This window comes from Electrophorus electricus, chromosome 14 (assembly GCF_041902795.1).
Source record: "Electrophorus electricus isolate QZ-2024a chromosome 14, ASM4190279v1, whole genome shotgun sequence".
Lineage (NCBI taxonomy): Eukaryota > Metazoa > Chordata > Actinopteri > Gymnotiformes > Gymnotidae > Electrophorus > Electrophorus electricus.
Genome location: NC_137510.1, coordinates 16,551,775 through 16,574,886, shown reverse-complemented (window position 1 = coordinate 16,574,886; position 23,112 = coordinate 16,551,775). Strand labels below are relative to the sequence as shown.

Below are 23,112 nucleotides of genomic sequence, written 5' to 3'. Positions count from 1 at the left end.
TCACAGGGCACATGCACACACTGGGCCAATTTAGACACTATAAAAAGTAATGAACAGTTTTTATAAAGTATTTACTGTCATCCTCCAGGGGTGATTTAGCATAGAATGAGCAATAGCCATCATGGGAATAGTCTGCATGCCCTCAAGATGGATATAATCAGAGTCAATCTATGATTACTTCTGGACCTCTAGAGGATTTCCTAAAGTATTAAACTCTTGGAGACTGGCAATTCCACTAAATAAATGATTTTCTTATGCATGCCTTATGTTCACATTTATGTTTCAACAACAAGCACTCAGATCTTTAGCAGCACAGTAGTGGACTTTCACTGATTAACAAATGTAAATAGGGTTTTAGTTTTAGAATCAAACTAAAACATAAAGGCCATGAAATCCTGCAGATCTTGTAAAGTTCAAATTGTATGTTTGTATATTTGCATATTTTGCATGTTATTGATGTAATTAACTCATTTTGATTCACACAGATGTCATTTTAAGTGTTTGAAAGCAACAAAATTAGTCTCAGCTTTCCATTCAGAGCATTCCTTTCATTTAAAAGTGAACATCCCCATTTTAGTCACTGGTTCTTTTCCTTCCCTGTAAAGTCATGTTTCATTCAGTGTGGAAAATCTTAGTTAATTGGTCTTGGGCTGACTTTTCCTGACCGTTTCCTTAACAACACGGGAAAGACTCCCCCCCTTTCCTTTTCCCCTCTCCCTAAACCCTGCCCATTTTAGGCTGTTCCTCCCTTTTTTCCCTCCCGCTCACTGCCTCGAGGACTGCGAGACAACTCTTCCTGCTGTTTGTAAGGCACAATTTGAAAGGAGACGGCTCTGTTGGGCTGTAGCTGCTGGCAGACATCACTGCCACTTCTCTGCACTCTTGAAGTACAAAACTAAACACTTTAAGTACAGTGCTTGATCACTGTTGAGAAGACAGTGGATTGTGTGCTCATCCAGGAGTGTATCCAACAGCAATTGGGAGAAACTCTGCAGTGTTGGGGTTGAATGATATATGTGTGGAATCAGTTTGGACCTCAGAAACCTGTTGAAAAATGTTCTATGAACAATTTTCATAAAGTAACTGTATGGTGAGTGAAAATCTCTTCTGTTGATATCAGCTTTGGATGCATAATGCAGTGAATATATGGTGTGAAAGACTGTTGAATTCTTTACACATTTAGTGGTAGTGTAGCATGGATACTCCATGCTTTTCCTCGGCTAATTTGTTGTCCTGGATGGAACAGCATAATGTTTGAATGTCATGGAGACATTAATGCATTCATAACTTTGGTATGCCATAAATCCACTGGTATAGTAATACATGTATGAGAGATGCCGTTCTTAGGTACAGTGTTTAAATAAGTTTTTAGTTACCACATCTTTTCTTTGTTGTTATTTCTAAGCTTAGTACACAGCAAACATGATTTACATAGAGACTGTAAGCTGTAAAACAAATATATTTTATATGAAATATTTCATAAGCTTTATTATTGTATTTCAGTCAAACCAGTTGAAATTGTAAAAAAAAAAAAAAAAAAAAAAGTGTATTCTATGTTTACTCCAAATTAAGGCAGAGCAAAAAATTTCCAGTCCCATCAGTGATAACTCTGTGCTGTTAAAAAACATTTGAAATTGTATGATAGTGAAAACAAACCTCCTGGCCTGTCTACATTTTTTCTACCTCTAGAGTCAATGATAAAGAAATTTGATCAGGAAAACTGTGGTGAGAGCGTCCTGCTTTTATACTTAAGAAATTTATACTCCCTGCTTCAGCAGTATATAAGGATCTCCTATGTGCAGAGCCATTTCAAATCATTATGATACAATGTTCAAATATTTAAAATAACAATCTATAATGCTTAAATAAACTCTAAGTCAAATTAGACAATTTTAAAATTTGATTGTAAGACTGTTTGTTTTGATATGCTATGATTGATAAATTGCTTGATAGAAAGACAAGATAAGCTCTGCATCTGCTTTTTGTTTTTGGATGGCTGAGTGGAGGTGGATCTGCTCCATGAAAACACCCTTAGCCTAACCTCCTCTCCTGTGTCATTCACCAGTCCTGTCTTATCTGTCTCTGGTCTAGTACTTAACATTCTCTGTGGATTTAGGTAGGCCAGAGGTCAATCCTTCCATGTTTAACTACTTGTGTAAATTCCTGTCAAAAGCACCAGCTTTGCTAGTGTACACACACATACACACCTTCATACACACAAGGGATGCATACATGTCTATAATTAGATGTGATATGCCTGTTGCCCTAAAGAACCAGAGGACCATTCATCAAATCGGCATTTGACTGATTTACAGGCAGCTTGTGACCTGACCCACCTTTTTACTGGGCATGATCCTGAGGATGAAGCAGGACATGCAATTTGTCATGGCCTGCACTTTTTTTCTTCACACTTTTCCTTTCTGCATAATGAATATGTGGTCTTATTTGTCAAGAAATTATTTCATAATCCAATTATACAAAAATGTTTGATTAGTTATAACTATACTTTTTTCAGCACATTATTGGCCAGTGTAAGTAATATTGGCAGCTAGTGTCTGAGGGTAGCAGTGTACTGCATGTACATAGCATATATTCATGGTTGGGGCAGAGTTAATGATACCCATGCCCCCATGGGAAAGACAAAGCACATGTTTTGCATTGGACAGCAATATGAAGGTCTACATAATAGATCCAGTATGTGGGTCTGTAGGGGCCCGCTAGCTCACATCGATCTTTGGGCAAGATTATATTCTATTTGTGGAAACCAAGGATCACCTAGGGTTTGCCTTGCAACATCTTGCATATCCTTTGAAAGTAATCTAGTTCAGGTTATTTGTGCCTTGCTATAAGAGTTGTGTGTAATAGGAAAAAGAGCAGAAAAAAACATTATTGATGGAAAATCTAGGATTGTTTTAGGTCATATTTGAAAAACAAATTTCTGCAGGGTTGTAAAAACTGAAGAATACTAAGCCAAGCCACTACTACAATAGTATAGTGTAAAGTGATTGATGCATTGATATAGCAATTCTCATGGATAGAGTGATTTATGAATTTAGATGGGATTATGGTCCGGCTGTAGTCTTAGGTGGATAAGGCAGAATGTATTGGAGTACGATATGAATGATATGGTCTATGTGGTTATTAGGAATATGGGCCTCATGGGTTAAGCTTTCTTTTCAGAATGAACATAGTACTGATGTTTTCTCTACAACCAAACACACACTTGGGCCATGTTAACCCTCAGCCCCAGCCTTTATCTCAACCATCTTCTATAGCCATAATTATGTCACACTGCTACTACTAGTACCTCAGTGCTAGATGACTGCCAACTTAGAGTGTGAGGGGTTAGCCTTTGAGAATAAGCAGTCATTGATAAATATATTTTATCACCTACAGTAGCCATAAAGGTGTGTATATTTAGATTTACTACAGTTCCTTATTAGACTATGCCTGGAGCTACTTAATTAAATATTCTAGGAGACAAAAAATTGAGGAAGCTGTGTATAAGTCAACTTGCACATAATGCATTTCTGGAGAAGTATATTTAAGCATTTGGTTATGAAGTAGTATTAGTGTAGTGTCTGTTCACCCAGCTGGCATGGAGCTTCAGGGTCAGCTCCACCTTGTGTGCAAAGGTCAAGGATCTGATGGCAACCACATGTTTGATCTGGTTCTAAATGAAATACAAAAGCACCACTGGCAGGACATGCACCACAGGAACTAGCAAACCTTGTGCTTAGCATGATCTCTGTGCTCTCTGTGATCTTCACAATCTCTGTGATCTCCATGCTCTCTGGTCAGGAGTACCTCCAAAGAAAGAATCCATGTCTATAAAATGTTCTTTCAAGGTTCTTTGTTGTAAAAAAAATTCAAATGAAACTTATACACCAAACACCTTTACCATGGACCTTCCCTGAATGCTTTTACAGGCAAGTCAGACTTGTCCCTCTGCTGCAGAAATGTGTCTGGGTTTATCAGGTGGAAAGTCATCCCCAGAGCTTCTGTGGTTTCAGGGAAAAGCTTGAACTTCCATTATGCTGCTTCTTTCTCACTGACTGAAGTGCCTCCAGACTTGCCAATCAGGTGATCCTGGTTGGCTTGCATGAGCCATTGGAGACTTCATCCTGGCATACATGCAGCACTGTCAGCATTTTTGCAAAATGTTTGCCAACAGTAGTGCTCAAAGACCAAAGATTAATGATATGATAATGGAATGTTTAAATACAATAATAGAATGTATTTTATGGTATTCTATTGTGCTCTATGGTATATTTAATATAATTGTCTTTCCACTTGCAATACATTAGCCATATGATTTTTAGCTGATATGACTTTTGATGTGCCCATAGTCAAGCTAAAGTCCCTGGTCACATTTGTTTGCAACATGGAATCCAGCAAAATAAATACAATAATGCAATCAAATTTAAGATTTAAAAGATACATCAGCCACCAAAACCCATGCCTGGTCCTGAGGAACCCTCCTGTGTAGCAATGGTTGAATGGTTGAGCCTCTTCTGTAAAAGAGAGGCTCCTGTCTTGTGGTTTATAGGAGGAAGGCTGTCTTAAATTGCTTTTTATGGCTACCAAATCATTTATTTCACTTCCTTATTCCTATAGACAACCTAATAAGCAACTGAGGATCACAGAGTCCAAACAAGCCTGAGCAAACGACAAATGCACTTCACAATATACTGGAGTTGTTCTTAGGCCTCAGATAGTCCTAGCAGACAGAAGTAAACCCAGGGGAAGGAAATGCTGTTGTTGTCCTCTCATTGTGTAAAGGAACAGAAATATCATCTATGATATGATATGACAGTCCCTGCACTTTCCCTGAAGCTCCTCATTTCAAACACAAAGTAACCACTCCAGCAGCCAAAACGAATCTGACTTTTTCTAGCCTCATGCATTGTTTGTCTTAGAAGTGGTTTGAACAGTGATAATCCTCTGGTCTCCATGGACAAACTTAAAATAAAGAATTAAAACGTTTTTTCATACTTATTTGTTCTCCATACATTCTATTTCTACATTGAATAAATTTAAATGTTTAATGTTTGTATCTTTAATATTTCATGAATATAGCTTAAAGAATAAAAGTTTGCCAAGAGCACTAATGCAGGAAGAGGCTGTCATTGTCACAACAGTAGAAATTGTTGAGCTAGTACATTTTTCAGTGTCTTTGAGATTTTGAGACTTTTTGGAAATATTAAGTGTATCCTTAGAACACAAGGCATAAATCAATCCTTAGAATGTGTTTAAATCCTCAAACATTTGTGAAAGCTTGTGAGAGAGTCTGCTGAGGACATGAAAATAAGGTAATATATGGGAAAATACACAACTTTACTTGAGTCACATAGTTGAAAGTCTTGACTCACAGAGTTGACAATAACCTGTTAATAATTTTCACTTAAAGGGAAAAACAAACTACAAACACAACAACTCGGCAAGGGTGTTTAGATTTTAGGTTTTAAACAAGGTTTTAAACCAGGCTACCATTTTCTTTCGTTTATAGATTCCTCGGCATTGCTCGATTGTCTGATACTAAGACTTTGCACAGTAAAAAGAAAAAAGAGGGGAAAAAAGTTGTTATTATGTGCACCTTATGCTCTTTTTTATTATATATTGTAGGTTTTGATTATATATTATGGCTTTGCTGACCATGCTAGTTAAAGTGTTTCCAAAGGGCGGAAGTCTAGTGGTAGGATGCACTTGGATCCTGTTACCTGGCAGTCTCTCTCTCCCCAATGGTCTGTCATGAGGAAAAGTGCTGCAATAGTGACCTCTGGCTCTTGCTTCCATCCAGTGATCTGGAGCAAAAGGGCTACTACGAGTCAGCAGGATCCAAATCAGTAAAGCACAGCAAGAGACTTCTGCTGAACTAACGTCTATTGGCACCTCCAAGACAGAACTTATGAAACTCCTGCTGAAGTGCATTTTTCACAAAACCCACCACACTTTTGTTCAGGTTTCTGGTGACTGGGATGCAGTTCACATGCATTGTTTTGGTTTCTTAATTGTACCAAAAAGGTACAATGCGCACTATTATTAATTACCTGGCTTAAAAGGTCCCCAGTAAGCCTTTTCATTAATTGTGTTTTAATTCATTCTGAAATATTCCTACCTTTATTGTACATTTATATGAATAGAACAAAATAATTAGATTGAGCTTGTCAGTGCTTCAGTTTGAGCCACTGATGTAATGTACTAGCCGTATCCAGTGCACCCGCCAGTCATTTCTTTGTATTACAGATGCCTTACTGGGTTTGGACATGATGTGGTCTGACGTATATCTTTTCATGTTTGCTCTTATCTTTGTCCAGCCAAAGGCCTGAGTCACTCAAAGTCTAGAGCAGCAAATCCACAGTGTAAAAGGTACAATTCAACCAAAGTGTCCAGTGTATTATGAACATACTCTAAGGAGCTCAGTTTCTATGGTAAGATAATGTGCATGTTGATGATTATTTAACTGATTTTGTGTCACTTGATAACATAAAAACACAATTTATCAAAATACAATAAAAATCAAGGGACAAATAGATGCAATTAATTGTACAAACACTGCAATATGTTATACTAAGTTGTAAAGGTATTCTGAGTTTGTTTTCTATGTTTTGTAAAAATAATAACCATAAGTGTATAAATGTAACAGCAGTTTCTTATTCATGTAACAGCAGTTCATTTACGTGTTACCAACTGATGAGGTAGTCGTCTCCATAGTAAACTGAGTATTGCTCCTTTGCTCCAATTTACCTAGTTGCAATGATGTCTTGTGTGCTGGGAACAATAGTGAGTACAGTGGGATAGGCCAAAGTCAGCAGGAAGAGCATTGTGACGCTGATAGATGGGGTGGGCTAGGGGACTGGAGGGGTGCACAGGAAGTATGGTTACGACCCAGAAGCAAAGTGTTTGCTATCCCTCTATTAAATGCTTTACCATGACCTGAGGCTGCTGCATTTCCTGTGACGCAGTCTAGCAGTTTGCTTGGACTGGACCCAGGATTCCTTTCATAGAGCTGGGAAAGGAACAGGGACATACTGACTTCAATGAGCTAAAATCATCATTCATTTTTCCAGGCATTCACCCACTTATATAGGACATGAGGATGTGGCTTGGCTTTTTTTTGTTTGTTTGTTTTGGGGTTTTTTTGGAAACTTGAGACTTCCCTGGGAGTGTACAGTAAGATAGAGTCATTGTCTGGACATGATAAAAAACACAATTAAATTAAACAGGTAATTAAAGATGATCATCTAGTAGTGTGTACAAATAGAGGCTTATCGAGCCAACAAAAGTAATCATTTGTAAAGGAAATGGTGTTCCTTCGCTACTGATAAAAATGACCCCATGACCTAAAAAAAAAAAAAGGCTCACATGTGCTGGCTGCACTGTAAACTGTGCTATGGGAAAAGTTAGATGTACCATGTCACTTTGTCCTACCAGTGGTTAATGGACTACTCCCACAGCTTCCAACACATGTGGGATGTCTATTGCTAAATGTTCTGTGCAAAGCAGAGCTATGAAACAGAACAGAAATGCCCCTTTAGGCTTATATAAAAAGTAATGGGTGGAGCTGTACTCAAGAGAGAAAATGCATTGTGTTGGTGCTGCATAGTCTGGCAGTGGATTAGTAACTATAAGTCTGCAAGTATCCATGAGAAACACACAAGGTCTGCACTGTGCACAATGATCATAATGACAATACACATGTTTCTACTTTCTACTTTCTGTGTTTTGATTTAATAGGTGTGAAAACTCAGGACTAAGCCAGGATGGATGTGAAAAAGAAAGAAATGGACCTTCTGAGTAACAGCATTGCTGCATATGCTCACATAAAAGGTTATTTTCAAACCTGATAACTGTTTATATTAATCACTGCATGTTTGTATTTGTATTTGTTTTGTGGTGAAATCATACCACCTAGGTTGTAATGTATATGGTTCTCCTTTTCAGCTAATCCTGAGAGCTTTGGCCTCTACTTTGTCATTGGTGTGTGTTTTGGCCTTGTGCTCACTCTGTGCCTGTTAGTCATCCGAATTTCCTGCAAGCCTCAGACCAAGCCTAGCCCCACCACCCCAGAGAACAAACAGCTGAAAGAGTTTTGTGAGGATGAGGAGGACGAAGAGAGTGATGATGATGATGATGATGATGATAATGAGGATGTGGTGGATGTGGAGGCCCTAGTTCCCCCCACCACCACAGAGATGCCCATGGGCAACCACCAAAGCACACCGGACGGTAGTGTAAATGTGTTCACTTCAGCCGAGGAGCTGGAGCGTGCCCAACGCCTGGAAGAGCGGGAGAGGATCATCAGGGAGATCTGGAGGAATGGACAGCCAGACCTCTTGGGCACAGGCACTGGCACCATTGGAAGGGTGCATTACTATTAGCTTTCAGTATTATTGGGATGTGGTCTCCAGCCATATTATTGGTTCAGCACATTTACAGGACAATGTCGAAAACTTTTGGAAGGTGCACTCTTTTTTTTATTTGTTTATCCAGTGTAAGTCCAGTGCCCAAGTCTAGAATTACAACTGCAGCATGCACACTTGCTGTACATGGGCATGTTTTGGTGCTATGTGTTACATTGTGACTGCAGAGGTGTTGCGAAATGTTTGCTGTTTTTGTAGCCATGTGAAAAGCACACTCTCCCTCAGGCTTTTTCAGGGTTAAGGGGTAGATATATTGTAATGTACAATGATGTTTGTCATTTCTAGATGATTCCAAGACTGTGCTTAATCCTTTGCACTTTTCTACTTTCTATCCAATCATTTTTATTTTGCCTTTGAAATTTCTCTTTGTGTTAAAGTATTATCATAATGTAAAGAAAAATATTAATTTAGCATTTACCAACCACTTCACACTTCCAGGTCCCTAACATCAATGCTTCCCAGGTTTTTTTTTTTGAGTCATACAATTTTAATATTTGGATAATTAAATTATATTCAAAAATTAAACTTAAACTAATATTTCATTTTCATTTCTTGGGTCATGGGGTTTGTCTGCCAAAATTAAAATTTTGTTCTTCTAGTGTTTTTATTTCTATGTTAAAGAATATTAAAGACTTCAGAGAGACTGCTTAATTAAACATTTTATATGTTTACAAAACCCAAAATCAGGCACATTTTATAATATTAATGGACCAATGAGCACTCTTAAGTTATAATGTAGTCTGCAAATAACCAAAGAGTTGCGTGTATATCTGTGAAATGCTGGCATGGGCATGTGAGGCTGCCAGGCTGTTTGCTGATTAGACTTTACTGATGATATGACTGCTAGCAGCAACAGCATGATGAACACTTAAGTATATAGAAGCATCTTAACTGATCCAACCAACTGCCTTGGAAAACTAAGTGGATGGGACTTCACTTTGCCTCAGGACAATTACCTCAAACATACTACTAGAACAACTGTGTGGTTTTGTTTTCATTGCCAACAAGTAAATTTTTCTTGCCTGGCCAAATCACCCTACCCAAATGGCATTGAGCAAGAATTCACTTACTGAAGTTTGAAGGGTCCTCAAACAGGCTTGCCCTGAAAATTACGGCATTGAAGGCCTGACAGTTTCACTAGCACAATGCCAATCGTGAGGTCTATGTGTCTTTGGATTTATAACCAAGTATGAAATATGACCATTAATTTCTTTTAAGATCAGCTTTTATTTGTGGTTTCCTGAAATGGGTATGTCTATGATCTAAATAACCATGAATTAAGACCAATATTCTGCACTTTAAAATAAGGGAACAGAGAAATTTGAGAACAGAGACAAAACAACAAAAATTGTGTGACTGTCCAATTACTTATCTGCTCACAATATATCAATTAATGAGAAGTTCATTAGAAGGACCAAAAATCAAGATGACCATTTTGACTTTTTACTATTGCTTAAAATACCATTCGGCATGAGTGCTACAGTAAGTTATTTTTCTGGTGCAATAATATCCTACCAAGCTTTCTGTTTGATTGTACTTTAAAATCTTTAGCATGTTTTTCAGATCACATATGCTTTCATTCCAATTGAACTATTTAACATCCTTGCCTCATGGTATATTCAGAATAATTTTACCAGAACATGTGTCATTTAACGTAGCATGTAGCAGTCAGTGAAAGGTGGATGTAACTGTGAGGTATATTTATTAGGACACTTCCCAGCAACAGTAGTCAAGACACAGAGTCTGGCCTAGGAAACAGATAGCCTAGGTGAATCCATATTTGAAATGTAATAACGGGGAGGACACAGCAGAAAGTTCTTCAGGAACTGTACCTTTTAATCAAAGATTCTCTGTTGTTGTAAGATTGTAAGATTTTCAAAAATACAAACAAACCAAGTGTTTGAGATATGCTTATGGCTTTGGCTATATTTCGACTTAAAAGAAAATTCCTGAGGCTGTGGTGGAAATAAATGTGTCCCACTTAAAACAAATGGCAGTACTACTGCAATCAGTTGTATGTGTAATACAATTATAAGACCATGTGTAATCATTTAATATCTATACTCAAATAGCCCCCTCCTATTATTTAGTCCACAGCTGGTATTTTAAGCACAAGTTCTCCAGGTAGGGTTCTTAGTTTAGAGAGAAAGTCCATGAAGCCAAAGTCATCACAACTCATTACACTTCACAAACTAAAATGTAAGGCTCCTCCCTGGCACTAATTGTTTAGTAAAAAATTTTTGTCTGTATTACCCTTATACACACACGACACACACACACACACACACACACACACACACACACACACACACACACACAAATGTTTTTAGTTATTCAGTTCAGCAATTTGCTTGTGTGTTAATCCTTAAAAATCTAAAGCCAATCAAATGGTCTTAAGTAATATCTGGGAAACAATACTACTGCAATGAATAAATGTAGTTTTTGAATCCATAGTTTTTTTAATCCATTGCAATATGCTGTGGAAGCCCTTTTGGTTCAGGGAGCCAGTCAATCTCTGGAAATTGTTGACTCTGAATCCAGCAAATAACCCGACCATCACACTGTCTCCTCCATGTTTGACAGTTGTTGTCACACACTGAAAAACCATCACCTATTCGTAAGCATACAAAAACTCTGCATGATGAACCAAATATTTAAAATCTTTATCCATCAGTACATAAGACATACCATTCCTCAGTAGTCCACTGGCAGTGCTGTACACACTAGGTAAGTCACATTTTTCTTATTTTGACATTTTAGCAATGGTTCCTTAGTATCACTTGACTTTACAAACCTTCTCTTCTCAGTTGAAACTGAGACTTGTTTACTTTGACCAGTGTTAAGATGGGTTTGAAGGCATTATCCTGTGAGCTGTACATAATTCATGCTGTTGACTCTCAGAAACTTGTCATCTGATTCTTTTTTATTTTCTCAGACCTGTTTATGTCAACATTTCCTCCAGTTTGCATGTGGTGTAGGAAACTACTACCAACACCTTTCTTTGCAATTTCTTTACAGGAAAGTTCTATACTTTTACAGGTTGCAATGGTTGATCTTCCTTTGTTAAGTACATTTCTCTTGTCATAATGATAACAATATACTACATCCTGCACTGCAAAATTGTCCAAATATTCTCCAAAGGAAATAATAACACTGCTTTTATACAGAGGGTTTATAGGTTGGTTCACCTGTACAAATTGTTTGTATACATTTCCAAAGCTTAATTTTGTTATATCTCTGAAATATATGTGATTTTTCAGTTTTCAAATAATTGTTTTTTTTTTAATCTCTGGCAGTTTACCACTTACCATTTCAGGTTATTCACAAGACTTGGACTGCTTACATATCAGTAAGAAGTGGAACAATTAGAATGCTCTTTCTGCTGGCAAGCCTTCTATAGAAGGCTTCAATAGAAGCAGACATACCAACTTTTAATATAGCATCACCAAATTTGTTTATTTGTAATAACAAAATACATCCTTCGGCTGCTTCCAATTCACTAACTGTTCATAATGCAGCTAGGCTCTAGTCTGGGTTTAATCACAACAAACACACACATTAAATAAGACATGTAAATATAAGGCCTATGAACAAGAATATCCTGCTTAGTGTCACAGTACAAATCCCCAGTAAGAACCACATGTCTGTGAAAGCATACACCAGACGTTTTACCAAACAGACTGCTCTACAGGGACAGCATGTTATATATAATTAAAAGAGATGTGTACATCTTATAAATAACACAGCTCAAATTCAGAGGAAAAAAAAGAAAAGTTGAGAATAATAATTAAAAAAAAATGTAACACTGGTTCATTCCCCATGCATTAGCCTATAATCAGTGAGATCTATATTTACAGTGTGCTAATCCTAACCATCAGTCCCACATATCATTATATGTACAGCCATGATCCTGGAGAGTTATCCACAGGAATATACAGAACTCAGTTGCCTTTAAGCCACTGAGAGTGGAATTAGTCAGAGGGCCACAGAAGCTATGTGCCTGAAATATTCATCTATGCTGTCTCTACACACTCTATCTCTTGCTGTTTCAGTATCTCAGTGGGAGCAGCAATATAAAAACAATATATTTAAAGGGAGAGAGTCCAAATGATCACTGAGTCTTCTGGGGTTAATTTTGTTTTTTCAGCAGTTGTACCTCATCCTGCAAGGATTAACATGGATCATGTTAATATCTGCTGTAACTTTCACTTTCATAAAGTTAAATATATATATATATATATATATATATATATATATATAAGATTATAAATGACTGACAATGTATGACATCTCATTCTTAACTAATACATTTTTATTGTTGACTATGTGTGAGGTTTAACACACTACTGCCCTCTAGAGAGGGCACAAAGCCATGCACTGTAGGAACATATATGTCCTTATGAGTCAGGAGTTCCAAAGTAAAGCCAAGTCATGTCACATTTATTTATATAGTGCTTTTTGCGACACACATTGTTACAAAGCAGCTTTACAAATATATGCATCCAGATCCCTGATGAGCAAGCCATAAAAGCTGAATGAATGTTATCATAACTGAATGAATGATCTGAAACTATGATCTGAGAAAAAAAAGTTCTCAGTAGTCCACATACCTGTAATTTCATTCGCTTGTTTCTTTCCTCGTTCAGCTCATTTTTAAGATCTTGCATGTCTGTACTGTTGGGAATTATACATTTCAACATATGATGATTAAATATGAGCCACATGCTGTAGTTTGGTATTGGAATCACTGACTCTGGCCTCTAACAATGCAGGCGTGGTGAAGCTACTCACTTGTGCCGAGTTTTGAACAGTTCCAGTGCTATGCGCAGTTCCTTTAAATCAGCAAGCACCTGATCCAGTGTGGGTTTCTCTTCTTCGAACTTGACCTCATTCACAGTTTTGGATGGAGTAGGATGCTGTGATATTGAGGCAGTGGTGGAAAGATGCTCTTCCTTTGTAGCTGATGGTAAATGGTCATCAGTGACCTGTAAAACACATCATTTTATTTGATATATTGAACATTTCTTATATGTTGAAAAACTTATATTTTAATTAAACATTGTTTTAGTTACTTTCTATGATTTTATTAACTTTCAACTTACTGTTATATTTATTATATACTAATGTGTTATTTTGTGTTCATGATAGATGATAATATATAAATGCATCAGTACATAAAAACATAATGATTGAGGACATAACCTTTGCTGGCTACCAGATTATTGTCTAAACATTGACACAGTCATTTTTGTTATGCCTACTGGAAGTAGTTGGCATCTTCTGGCTAATTGTTTTGTTTTCAAACCTTGGGAGGAACTGGACATTTCTGGGGTGCTGCGTCTGGTTCTGCTGATACCTCATTCTGATGGTCATCAGCAGGAACCTATAGAGAAACAAAGGCCATTAGCCCTGCTTTCCAGAGCCTGCTACTGAACCAAATCTCCTTTCTTAAGCCAATAGTACTGGGCCTAAATCACTGAAATGACAATCTCTGACAAATCTAGTCTAATGTCATTCATCTATTGTTGATATATATCTTTCACCTCAAAATTGTTCTAAAACATTAAAACCATCCATTGATTTATTTTCAGACTAATCATTGTCCAACAACACCAGGGTCAGAAACCAGCATTTTGGACCTGCTTGTAATTTAATCAGATAACATTTTCATGCATCTTGGTTCCTTGTTGTTTTCACACTTGTAATAACTGTAACAAATAATTCTTTGTGCACTGGCATTAAAAGCATTGTCACATGGAACTGGCTTCCCTACATCTCATGACATGTGAATGTTTTACAGACTGTCACATATATCTGGTCTTTTGTCTGCAGAATCCACACATCTTGAGAAATTTTGTATATAAGCACCTGTTTAAAGTTTCCAATTTCATGCTCTGGGTCACAAACTAAGTCACATGGATTTGTTTCCCTGGCATTAACACATCTGATCCAACTTAAGAATTGATTGACAATTAGCTCATAAGGAAACACTGCAGGTGGTGGGTGGACAGGGAATAAACATTTCTCTAAAGGACATGAATTAATAAGATTAAAATTAACTCATTAAATGACAGGATGTTTTTACATGAGAGGCTGTGCCAAGGCTTGTTGGTGGTCTCCTCTGTGGAGGTTTGGCCCTGTTGGCTGTAGGATGGCTAAGTTTTACTGAAGACACGTCTACTCCATCAAACTGGCCTGGGTCTTTGGCTTTACTCTCTGGGTGTTTTGGTGAGGCAGGAGGTTGCTCATCACCATTCCTAAAATATGAAAACACAGCCCAGTCTGTAAGACTGTGTGACACCTTCATCTTCCATGCATGGCTATAACAAGCCTTCATTTGCTGATAATATTGCAGGTGTACACAAATGGGTCACCAAGACATATGAGCACTTGTTCTAAAATTACCATGAAATCTGAATAAACCTTTTAGCATTAATAAACAATGTTAATATGAATGTTATTTAAGGATACCTAAATGTCAAACATTTACTTTTAGGTTTTAAGTAATATTAAAATTGTGCCATGACATAACATAACAGACAACAACAGAAAGTAGCTCTAAAAGTCTGTGCAGAATTCCTGCATCAATAATTTCCACAATGTGTCAGTGTTATACGAGCTCAAGGTGATTTTTCTCCTGATAAGTGGTATATAGTCTACAGTATGCATGCTTGAAAAACAGGAAGCATGCAATTTAAACTCATTTAGTTTCAGAGTGACTCATCTAGTTTTTCCATTTCTCTCTCTTTAGATTTTCTGAAGACTGGGCATGTAACACTACTTTCAGACAGTTCTGGTCTGGCATTTTTAACACAGCAGAAAGCAAAAATGCCAGGGAAAAGCTCCTTATTAGCCTGTATTTAATAAGTGTTACATTCTTTTTCACATTTTAACAACAACAAAAAATTAGCAATCATACTTTCAATTAACATGCTTGAAAGTGGCCATATTTTCTCTGTATTTACTGTGCATTTTGTTAAGTATGAATATTTAATAAATAAAATTTATGGTATGTGTGCTTACTAACTATAATTACTATATTTAGTGTACTTAAGTTATTTAAGTTGCCAGCTAGAGTGTTTGATGCTCACCTGGGCCCAGGTTTGTGGGGTTTGTCCTTCACTGGAGGAGGAGAGGGTTTGAACAAGCCAGGCAGTTTGATTTTACCAGGGGGATCACTTCTGAAGTCTTTGCCTTCTAGTTTTCCATCTGCACACAATAACAAATAAAGCATTCATAATCACAATACAAAATCAGTCCATAATGCACAAAGAAGTAGGGATTGGCTATTTTTTATTTCACTGAGCCTGTTAATTAAAATAAGCAGCTCAGAGTTTGAGCATGTACACTGATTTATGTATTTTACTATTATTATTTTTTGTATTATGTGAAGCCTTAATTGGAAACAAAGGTAATGTCATGCATGCTAGTAGCCCTGTAGATATAATGGCCTGTTAAGCACTAAATGGTTTTACATGGCAGTTTGATGTTTATAGTCATCTTTGGCATAAATGTACTCTTCAAAACGTCAGCAAAATAATAATTAGAGCAGCGCCACAGTACTCTTACCAATGGTCTCGGTCTTCAAGCTTGCTTCAGTGCTGCTCTTCTCCATTCCAGAAGCTTGCTTTACTGTCATATAAAGAGAGATTTTCTTTTCATGTCAGTGTTGACTATATAATTTCTACATATAAGTCATTTTTGACTCCAGAGAGAACATTAAACAGCATGAATGTTTCAGCTGAACTAACAAAATAAGCAATATTTTACAGCGCAGTTATAATGACATGGGGTGTGCAGAGGAGGTCTGAAAAAAGCATGGGAATGTCAGAGGTTTCCTGATGGAGGAAGCAGCATGCTGTTTCTTGGGGCTACGCAAACCTCTCACAAGAAAAAAAAAAAAAACCTTGGGAAACACTTAACTCTGGGAAACTTCCTAAAGTGATTTCATGAAGCCACATGCAATAGAACTCACAGCTTTTAGTAATCTATTAAACTGCAGTCAATAGTTTGAAAAATTAAAATGGTGTGTAATCAGAATTTCCACTTGTATACTACCTCCAGTTCAGAACAACCCTTGAATTGTGAAGTCTTAAAGTAGTGACATTAATTAGTAACAGAGCATTTGCTTCAGTTTAGGTTTTCTTGCCAGAATGGAATCTAACCTTCTTTCAATTCAACATTAAACAATTTTTTTTTTAAATCTTATGGCACTCTTTCTGGATCCTTAAAGATTACTGAATGCTACTTCTTAACAGATTTAGCACAATAATAATCTCTACAAAGAGCATTTACATTTATGTCATTTTATCCAGAGTGACATATATTTATTAGAGAAATATTTTATGAAAGAAAGCCTTTTTACATAAAAAAAAAAGCTAATATACAGTAGGTCAGCTTCTACATACCCTGTCAGGAAGGCAAGCCTTGCTTCTAGCTGCTGCACATGCCGCAAAACATATTTAAGTGCCCTTGCCCTCCAAGCATTCAGCTCACGTGATGTCAGCAAGGCCTATAACTTCCTGAACAACTCATACCTACCAAAACTTAATGTGTTTAGAAGGTTCTATGAACTACACCAATTTGAAAGTCCTGATTTTATAAGAGCATGCAGGTTAAGCCATTTATGCATTGAAACCATCCTACAGAAATTAATCTAAAACGGTGTTACTTTTTTATCTGAAATTTCTTTTAATGAAAAACAACCACAGAAGTCGCAGGTGTTCTTAGTTTTTTTAAGCTTATCTCTGTCAAAAACCCACTTCCTGCTCCAGTTGTGACAGCTGTAAATGAGCATTTCACATCCTTTTTCACAAGCTGACACACTGAGTGCAGCAAGACTCAAAGTGTTCTGTGCCTCTGATTACAGAGCATAAATATCGGTTTTCACAAAGCACAAACAAAAACCTAGCCTAGGAATTGCAAAGGATAAATGAAACTGCAATTAGAGGGGTTTTTTTTCAGTTAGAACAGGTAGGTAGAATGTCTTTTCAAGACATTTATAACTTTGGCCTAACTGACTTTTCTGTCGTTTCTAACCTTATTTACATATGTATATATGTAGAGCTCTCGCTCTCTCTCTCTCTCACACACACACACATGTGTTTGTTGTATGTATACATAATTGTGTGACTCCTGGGTTTGCTGAAAGTTTTTTTGAAAACCTATTGCCAATGCTTATTTGGGCTATGTGTTTTCACAACTAAAGGTATACTCTGACTCCATGAATTCACACCCTACAGCAGTAGAGAAAATGTTCCCAAACTGGAAAAATTGCTGTGGCTTCCTGACACATCTAACAAAATAAACCTCCTGTGTGAAGGATTCAGCATATTGCTAGCATATATGAAGACATTTAGTATGTTTAAATCTCATGATTACATTATCCCTGATTACCAGTTCTACCAGATCCACTGTTTAAAAATAGAATGACTGCCTTACCTGATTTCTTCTCTGAGCCACGTCTCAGTGGTGGTTGGTTTTTGTCCATAAGCTAAAAGAAAAATTTTAAAATAGTGTTGTTTAGAAACAGTGCTGGATTAAACCTATTTCCATAGTAGCAACATCATGCCCCTCCTTTGCTCACAGACTAATGGAAATCATTGATTCATTTCATGCTAAACATGCTTAAAAAAACAGCAAAAAAATACAGCCACAGAAAGACCAAAGTAAAGCTACTAATAAACTGATCAATCAGCTTCGACAGTCTGTGTAAAATAACTGCATGTGTTTGGTCTGAAAACATTTGGGAAAATCCTAGAGAAATGTTGACTGAGAAGACACTCCATTTTCATGCAATAGAGCTAGTGTGAGAACTTTTCTCCATCCCACTCACTTGGAGAGTGTCCATCGGGATCACCATGACAAAGTTGTCAGGGAAGAAGCCTCTCTGACCGTTCAGTTCACCCTCCCACCATCCCTCATCATCAGTGACCTGTAGCCCAGAGGAACAGTGCATAAAGCCAAACCCTTGTGTCCTCTTACACACACACACACAAACTCAAACATACCAATAATAACAATGCCATTTACAGGATAAATAGTCAATTGCCACTACTCATGAAGTACCCAGTGCATTAAAAATAACCTGTAATATACAGGAACTATATTCATCTGATTAAAGTTTTAAAATAGGATTGGAACAATACAGCAAGCAGTGTACTGGACTAAGAATTAAATATTTTCTTGCATGCATTGCATATCAGACTGAAAGATGATCAGCAGTCAGCTATAATGGCTAATGCCTTCACAGGCAAGAGAATGTGAAGCAGGTATCTGAAATACATCTATTAATACAGCATAAGGGGTAGAAGAAGATTTATAATCAGTTTACTATCAGTCAGTGGTAGACCTTGCTGATGATGGTGATGAAGTCTCCTTTCTTTAGATTCATCTCATCTTCGGCTATGGCTGCATAGTCAAACATGACCTGACAACATTCTTTCACTGGCACACAACAAAAACAGGAATGTTTAGTGTGTTGAGTTGACGAACATTATGACAGTGCACTAAAGGAATGTTTAACTGGAAACGTGGGGAATGTTAATCATTACCAGCAGAAAGGAAGACAAAAGAATTACAGTCTCACACAGAACCACTGAGACCATTAACATAATACATTAACATCTTTAGATTTATGTATTTTAATGTATATACACATGTATCTTAACAAGTGGTATTATGACAGACAGATCAATAATTGTGTATTAAGTTGCAATGTAATAGACGTATTGAAGTTATGTACCAGCCGAGGATACAGGCTTTGGGGGATTCTGAGGAGCTAGTGGATTATATATACTGATTAGTCTTCATGACACTAATTGTGATGTTCTGACATCACAAGAAAGACTTACAAGCCATGCATTGAACAGGCCAAATAGCACTGAGAGTCCCAGAAGCCAGTTGTCAGTTTTGCTGTTCAGTGTTTTAAAATGTCAAATAATTTGAAATGTAAATGTATTCACCATTTGTTTTATGGTGTGTGCTCACTCTCTCTGTTTGTATTCCCTAGGCAGAAAGAGACTAATTAGATTTTGATTCTGCATCATGCTAAGCTTTCTTCTGCACAGAGATCCAGTCTGGAAGTACCTCTTTACTGAATACAGCCTCAGAGATCTTAGACCTGGTTTTGGTTTCATTTGCCTTGGTATCTGCAGAACATTGACACGCAGAGACATTATGGACATGTCTTATGAGGAAATCATTCAATATTACTTGCAAAATATTTGAGTTATGTGAAGACCAACAAAATCCAATACTCCAAAATGTTAATCACTATAAGTAAACCTTTTGGAGAGATGATTTCTTTTACAAAATTAGATGGAAAAGCTCCTATTTTGCCATGTTTCTTCCCCATCCACCACCCATCTTCAATCTATGGACAAAAACAAAAGAAAGGTGTAACAATATACTATATCATGACAAAATGTCATGAAAACCATGAAAAAATGACAAACTAAAGTATGTTGACCACTGAACATTACAAAGAGTGCCTTTGTAATGAGTGTGCCTTTGTAAAGAGTGTGAGAAACATGTTGCTAACTACCTCTCTGAGGATTTCTATGGTCTCTCCAACAATCAGCTCGAGCTCATCTTCATTTGTTGGTGTGTAGGCAAAGGCCACTTCGCATTTCCTACACTGCTCCTTCGGCATCTTCACTGGCGTGGCAAACAAGTACAAATAAACATCTGAGGAACTCTGAGTTTAAACCAACAGCTAAGAAAAAAGATTCTAGTCAAATGGATTCCGCTTCATTGTCACATGCCTTTTAACACTATTTCTGCACTTATAATTAGCACTTGGCCCTCGAGATAGGATGTGGTCCCAGTGGAGGAAGAAATCTTTCATTACTTGGTTCTGTTTATCATGCAGCCAATGCACACTTTATGAGCAACTAAAAGCTCATAATCCTCCAAAGTAAGTCAGTTTTGAGTTTGTTGTCATTTTCTTTTGGAATGCGTAGGTCTCTACATGAAAAGACACACATACGTTTTCGCATGCTTCGTGGCTCCCTTTTGCTGTCTCCAGTCAAGTAATTGGGAACCTCCTGAACAAACAAAAACAGAAGCAATGAAGAAACAGTTCACTGAGAGGCTGACTACACTGTGAGAAGGTGGCCTCCAGGCAACCCAGACATGAGAAATGGCATATGAAAAGGATCTGACCTTGACAAAGTTGGAGGGGACGATTCCTCTCTTCCCACGGAGCTCACCCACCAGCCAGCCTTCCTCGGCAGATGCTGTCACATTCTTCACCACGTCGCCGGCATGCACTGTCAGCTCGTCTTCCATTGTTCCCTCAAAGTCAACCAGCACCAGCACCTCTGAGGCACACATGTGCGCACAAAGAGCACAGGTACATGTAAGTTATCAATGCTTGGTGCTGGGGTTCACGTACATGTTAGTGACATGTTTAGTACAGAATTATTTACTGGCACTGCTACTGTTTCAGACACAATGCAAACTTTTTAAATAAACCATGATGTCCTTTGTTATTTAATCTGTCAAATATAGACTGGGCACAGTTTTAACCAGTGCACCAGTGTGATAAACAAACTGACATGCTAGATCTCAGAAATGCTAGATCATCACAATGCTAGATCTCAGAAAAGTGGGGTGATTTATCCTGTGCAGTCAGCAGATATCTACAAAGTAATGTGTTTCAACAGGCCAGAAGGTATGTGGTATGCGAGATATGATTGCAGGTGGAGTTTGTGGTACTGACTGCACTAGCTGTAGTTACTAAATAGTAGCTCGTACAGCAAATGCTTCAATTCAGCTTTCAGTATTGTCTGCTTACAAAGGTATAAACCTTTGTTATTACAGTACTGCAAGTATCTTATCTGCTGTTAAATCACATATTGCTCAAGTTATGAATGAAAGAAACCCAAGCCAGAGTACCCGGTACAGAGTAACTCAGAAAAGAGGAAGGCAGGTCAGCCATTCCCTCTAACACAGCACTTTCAGCATTTTAACTGCACAGTATGGAATTGAAAATAGTTCACTTACATTTAATGTTCTTAAAGAAATCTTAAACTAATGACTCATTAAACCTAATTTTTGACTGAACTGCCATAGCATTGTAATTATCTATTTATTATTGTATGCCTATCAATCTAAGATAGTCAGGCATAGTTTGGTCAATGTGGTCAGTTTATAAACATTTTAAACTGATCTACAGTGACATACTGTCACACAGTCCATATAACACATAGGGAACATATTGTATACTAACTTCTAATCAGCATTTACAACCCTGGCATAATACAAGCTTGTGTTATATTTCAAGCATGATCAAACTCTCCTTGAAACATGTCACCTCTAGAGTGTAAAAGAAGCAGAGGCTCACCCATTGCTTGTAAAATCTGTGTTTAGTCCTGTTCACTTTCAAAAGGCAGACGTCCTTCTCAGCCCAACAGTCCTAGTGACATCAGGTTAAAAGCACAGCAGGAATAAATGCAGTTGCACAAGACTCAGAAAGAGAAAAGGCTTCCTCCTTCAAATATTAACACTGAGAAGCTCTTCCCAGCTAGTCATGACAAGCTACACACCTTTCTGAGGTGGATGTGCATGCACACACGAGAGACAGGGAGAGAGACATAGAGAGAGCCATAGAGAGAAAAACAGGTGAAACAGGTTTCTGTTGTTATAACTGCTCAAAAATGCCGTAAAACCTAAAAAGAAACAAGCAGGAAACCCTCAAGTAATGACCCATGTTTTTTCTGACATACTACCATGTGAGGAAATGTGCATGATTGACTTTGAATCCAGATGATCCTCAGGATAAAATCTGTCTTACAAGTATATGACATCAAAAACAGACTATTGTATGCTTGGCAGAATTGGAAGAGCCAAGTATAGGGTCAATTGAAACCCCTGAGGCTTGAGAGCCAAAGGTCCTTCAGTTCAATCATGTCACAATGTTTTTAAGTGCTAATGCTTTAATTATTTAAAATGTTGATTGTTAATAAAAAGAACATAATGAATACATTTTTTTCATAAGACACAGAAACAGCAAATTATATCTAAAAGAATGACATATATTTTACACTGACAACACTGATCTATTTAAGCAGTTTAAACCAATCAATAAATAAAGATTTCCCCCTAGCTTCCACTGTACTGATGTATTGGTCTACATTACATGTCTGTTATGCAGTATAAGGATTGGAGCACACTTTTCATCTTATTCAAACCTCACTATCACTGTCATGACACTAGCACTCCATCCTTTATTTATTTGTTTATTATTTTTAAAGTAGGCTTTGCAATGTATTTGTTTGCACTCATGAACAAATTTCAGGATTCTCAGACACAGTAATAATCAAATAGTATTTCACTTACTGTACAGTCCTGAAATCTTATAAAACAAATCGATATCACTCAGGTCACTGTTCTGTGTGCAAAGTCCAAAGTCCTAGCCTCGCAAGACTCTTCCCATGTTGACTTAATACTCTACTTCACCAAGCATGCTACTCATACTTCTGCACCCTATGACAAAATAATCTCTATGCTATTACAGAATACACCATTTCATGTGGGAAAACCTTGATTTTATTCTTGTCAAACATTTTTAATAATACAAACCTAGAATACAAACACATTAAATGTGCTTGTTGAGCATGAAAACATGAAAGCAAAACATATTGTTTTCAATTTTTTTTCAGTAAAAAAAAAAACTTTTTACTGA

The 23,112-nt window shown here is 37.2% G+C and overlaps 2 protein-coding genes across 4 annotated transcripts; one reads left to right on the top strand and one right to left on the bottom strand.

The window, feature by feature from the left end:
• The first annotated feature begins 780 nt into the window (after nucleotides 1-780).
• eva1ba (eva-1 homolog Ba (C. elegans)) lies at nucleotides 781-12,092 on the top strand. 3 transcript variants are annotated; one of them, XM_081696591.1, is made up of 4 exons: nucleotides 781-1,090; nucleotides 6,318-6,369; nucleotides 7,738-7,830; nucleotides 7,945-12,092. In XM_081696591.1, the coding sequence occupies exons 3-4, from the start codon at nucleotides 7,764-7,766 to the stop codon at nucleotides 8,379-8,381; spliced, it is 504 nt and encodes a 167-aa protein (XP_081552717.1). In that variant the 5' UTR covers nucleotides 781-1,090; nucleotides 6,318-6,369; nucleotides 7,738-7,763; the 3' UTR covers nucleotides 8,382-12,092. The 3 variants fall into 3 exon arrangements, with proteins under 3 accessions (XP_081552717.1, XP_026857324.2, XP_026857325.2); XM_027001523.3 differs by having other exon boundaries at nucleotides 6,318-6,431; XM_027001524.3 differs by lacking the exon at nucleotides 6,318-6,369 and having other exon boundaries at nucleotides 782-1,090.
• A 38-nt stretch (nucleotides 12,093-12,130) lies between these two features.
• sh3d21 (SH3 domain containing 21) lies at nucleotides 12,131-21,951 on the bottom strand. The gene is made up of 17 exons (XM_081696590.1): nucleotides 21,772-21,951; nucleotides 20,589-20,746; nucleotides 20,413-20,470; nucleotides 19,969-20,081; nucleotides 19,710-19,797; nucleotides 19,512-19,573; nucleotides 19,388-19,430; nucleotides 18,775-18,869; nucleotides 18,259-18,357; nucleotides 17,865-17,916; nucleotides 15,993-16,055; nucleotides 15,515-15,632; nucleotides 14,509-14,680; nucleotides 13,729-13,806; nucleotides 13,215-13,408; nucleotides 13,034-13,097; nucleotides 12,131-12,585 (listed from the first exon to the last, which is right to left on the bottom strand). The coding sequence occupies exons 1-17, from the start codon at nucleotides 21,773-21,775 to the stop codon at nucleotides 12,553-12,555; spliced, it is 1,494 nt and encodes a 497-aa protein (XP_081552716.1). The 5' UTR covers nucleotides 21,776-21,951; the 3' UTR covers nucleotides 12,131-12,552.
• Between the last annotated feature and the right edge of the window lie 1,161 nt (nucleotides 21,952-23,112).

What these genes read in the sequence shown, in the direction of transcription:
- eva1ba (XM_081696591.1), top strand. Translation starts at nt 7,764, where the DNA reads ATGGATGTGAAAAAGAAAGAAATGGACCTTCTGAGTAACAGCATTGCT. An exon ending in TGCATATGCTCACATAAAAG is followed by an intron (nt 7,831 to 7,944) that starts GTTATTTTCAAA and finishes TCTCCTTTTCAG; the next exon opens with CTAATCCTGAGAGCTTTGGC.
- sh3d21 (XM_081696590.1), bottom strand. An exon ending in TCCCCTCCAACTTTGTCAAG is followed by an intron (nt 20,471 to 20,588) that starts GTCAGATCCTTT and finishes TTGTTTGTTCAG; the next exon opens with GAGGTTCCCAATTACTTGAC. An exon ending in TCATCACCATCATCAGCAAG is followed by an intron (nt 18,358 to 18,774) that starts GTCTACCACTGA and finishes TCTGGGCTACAG; the next exon opens with GTCACTGATGATGAGGGATG.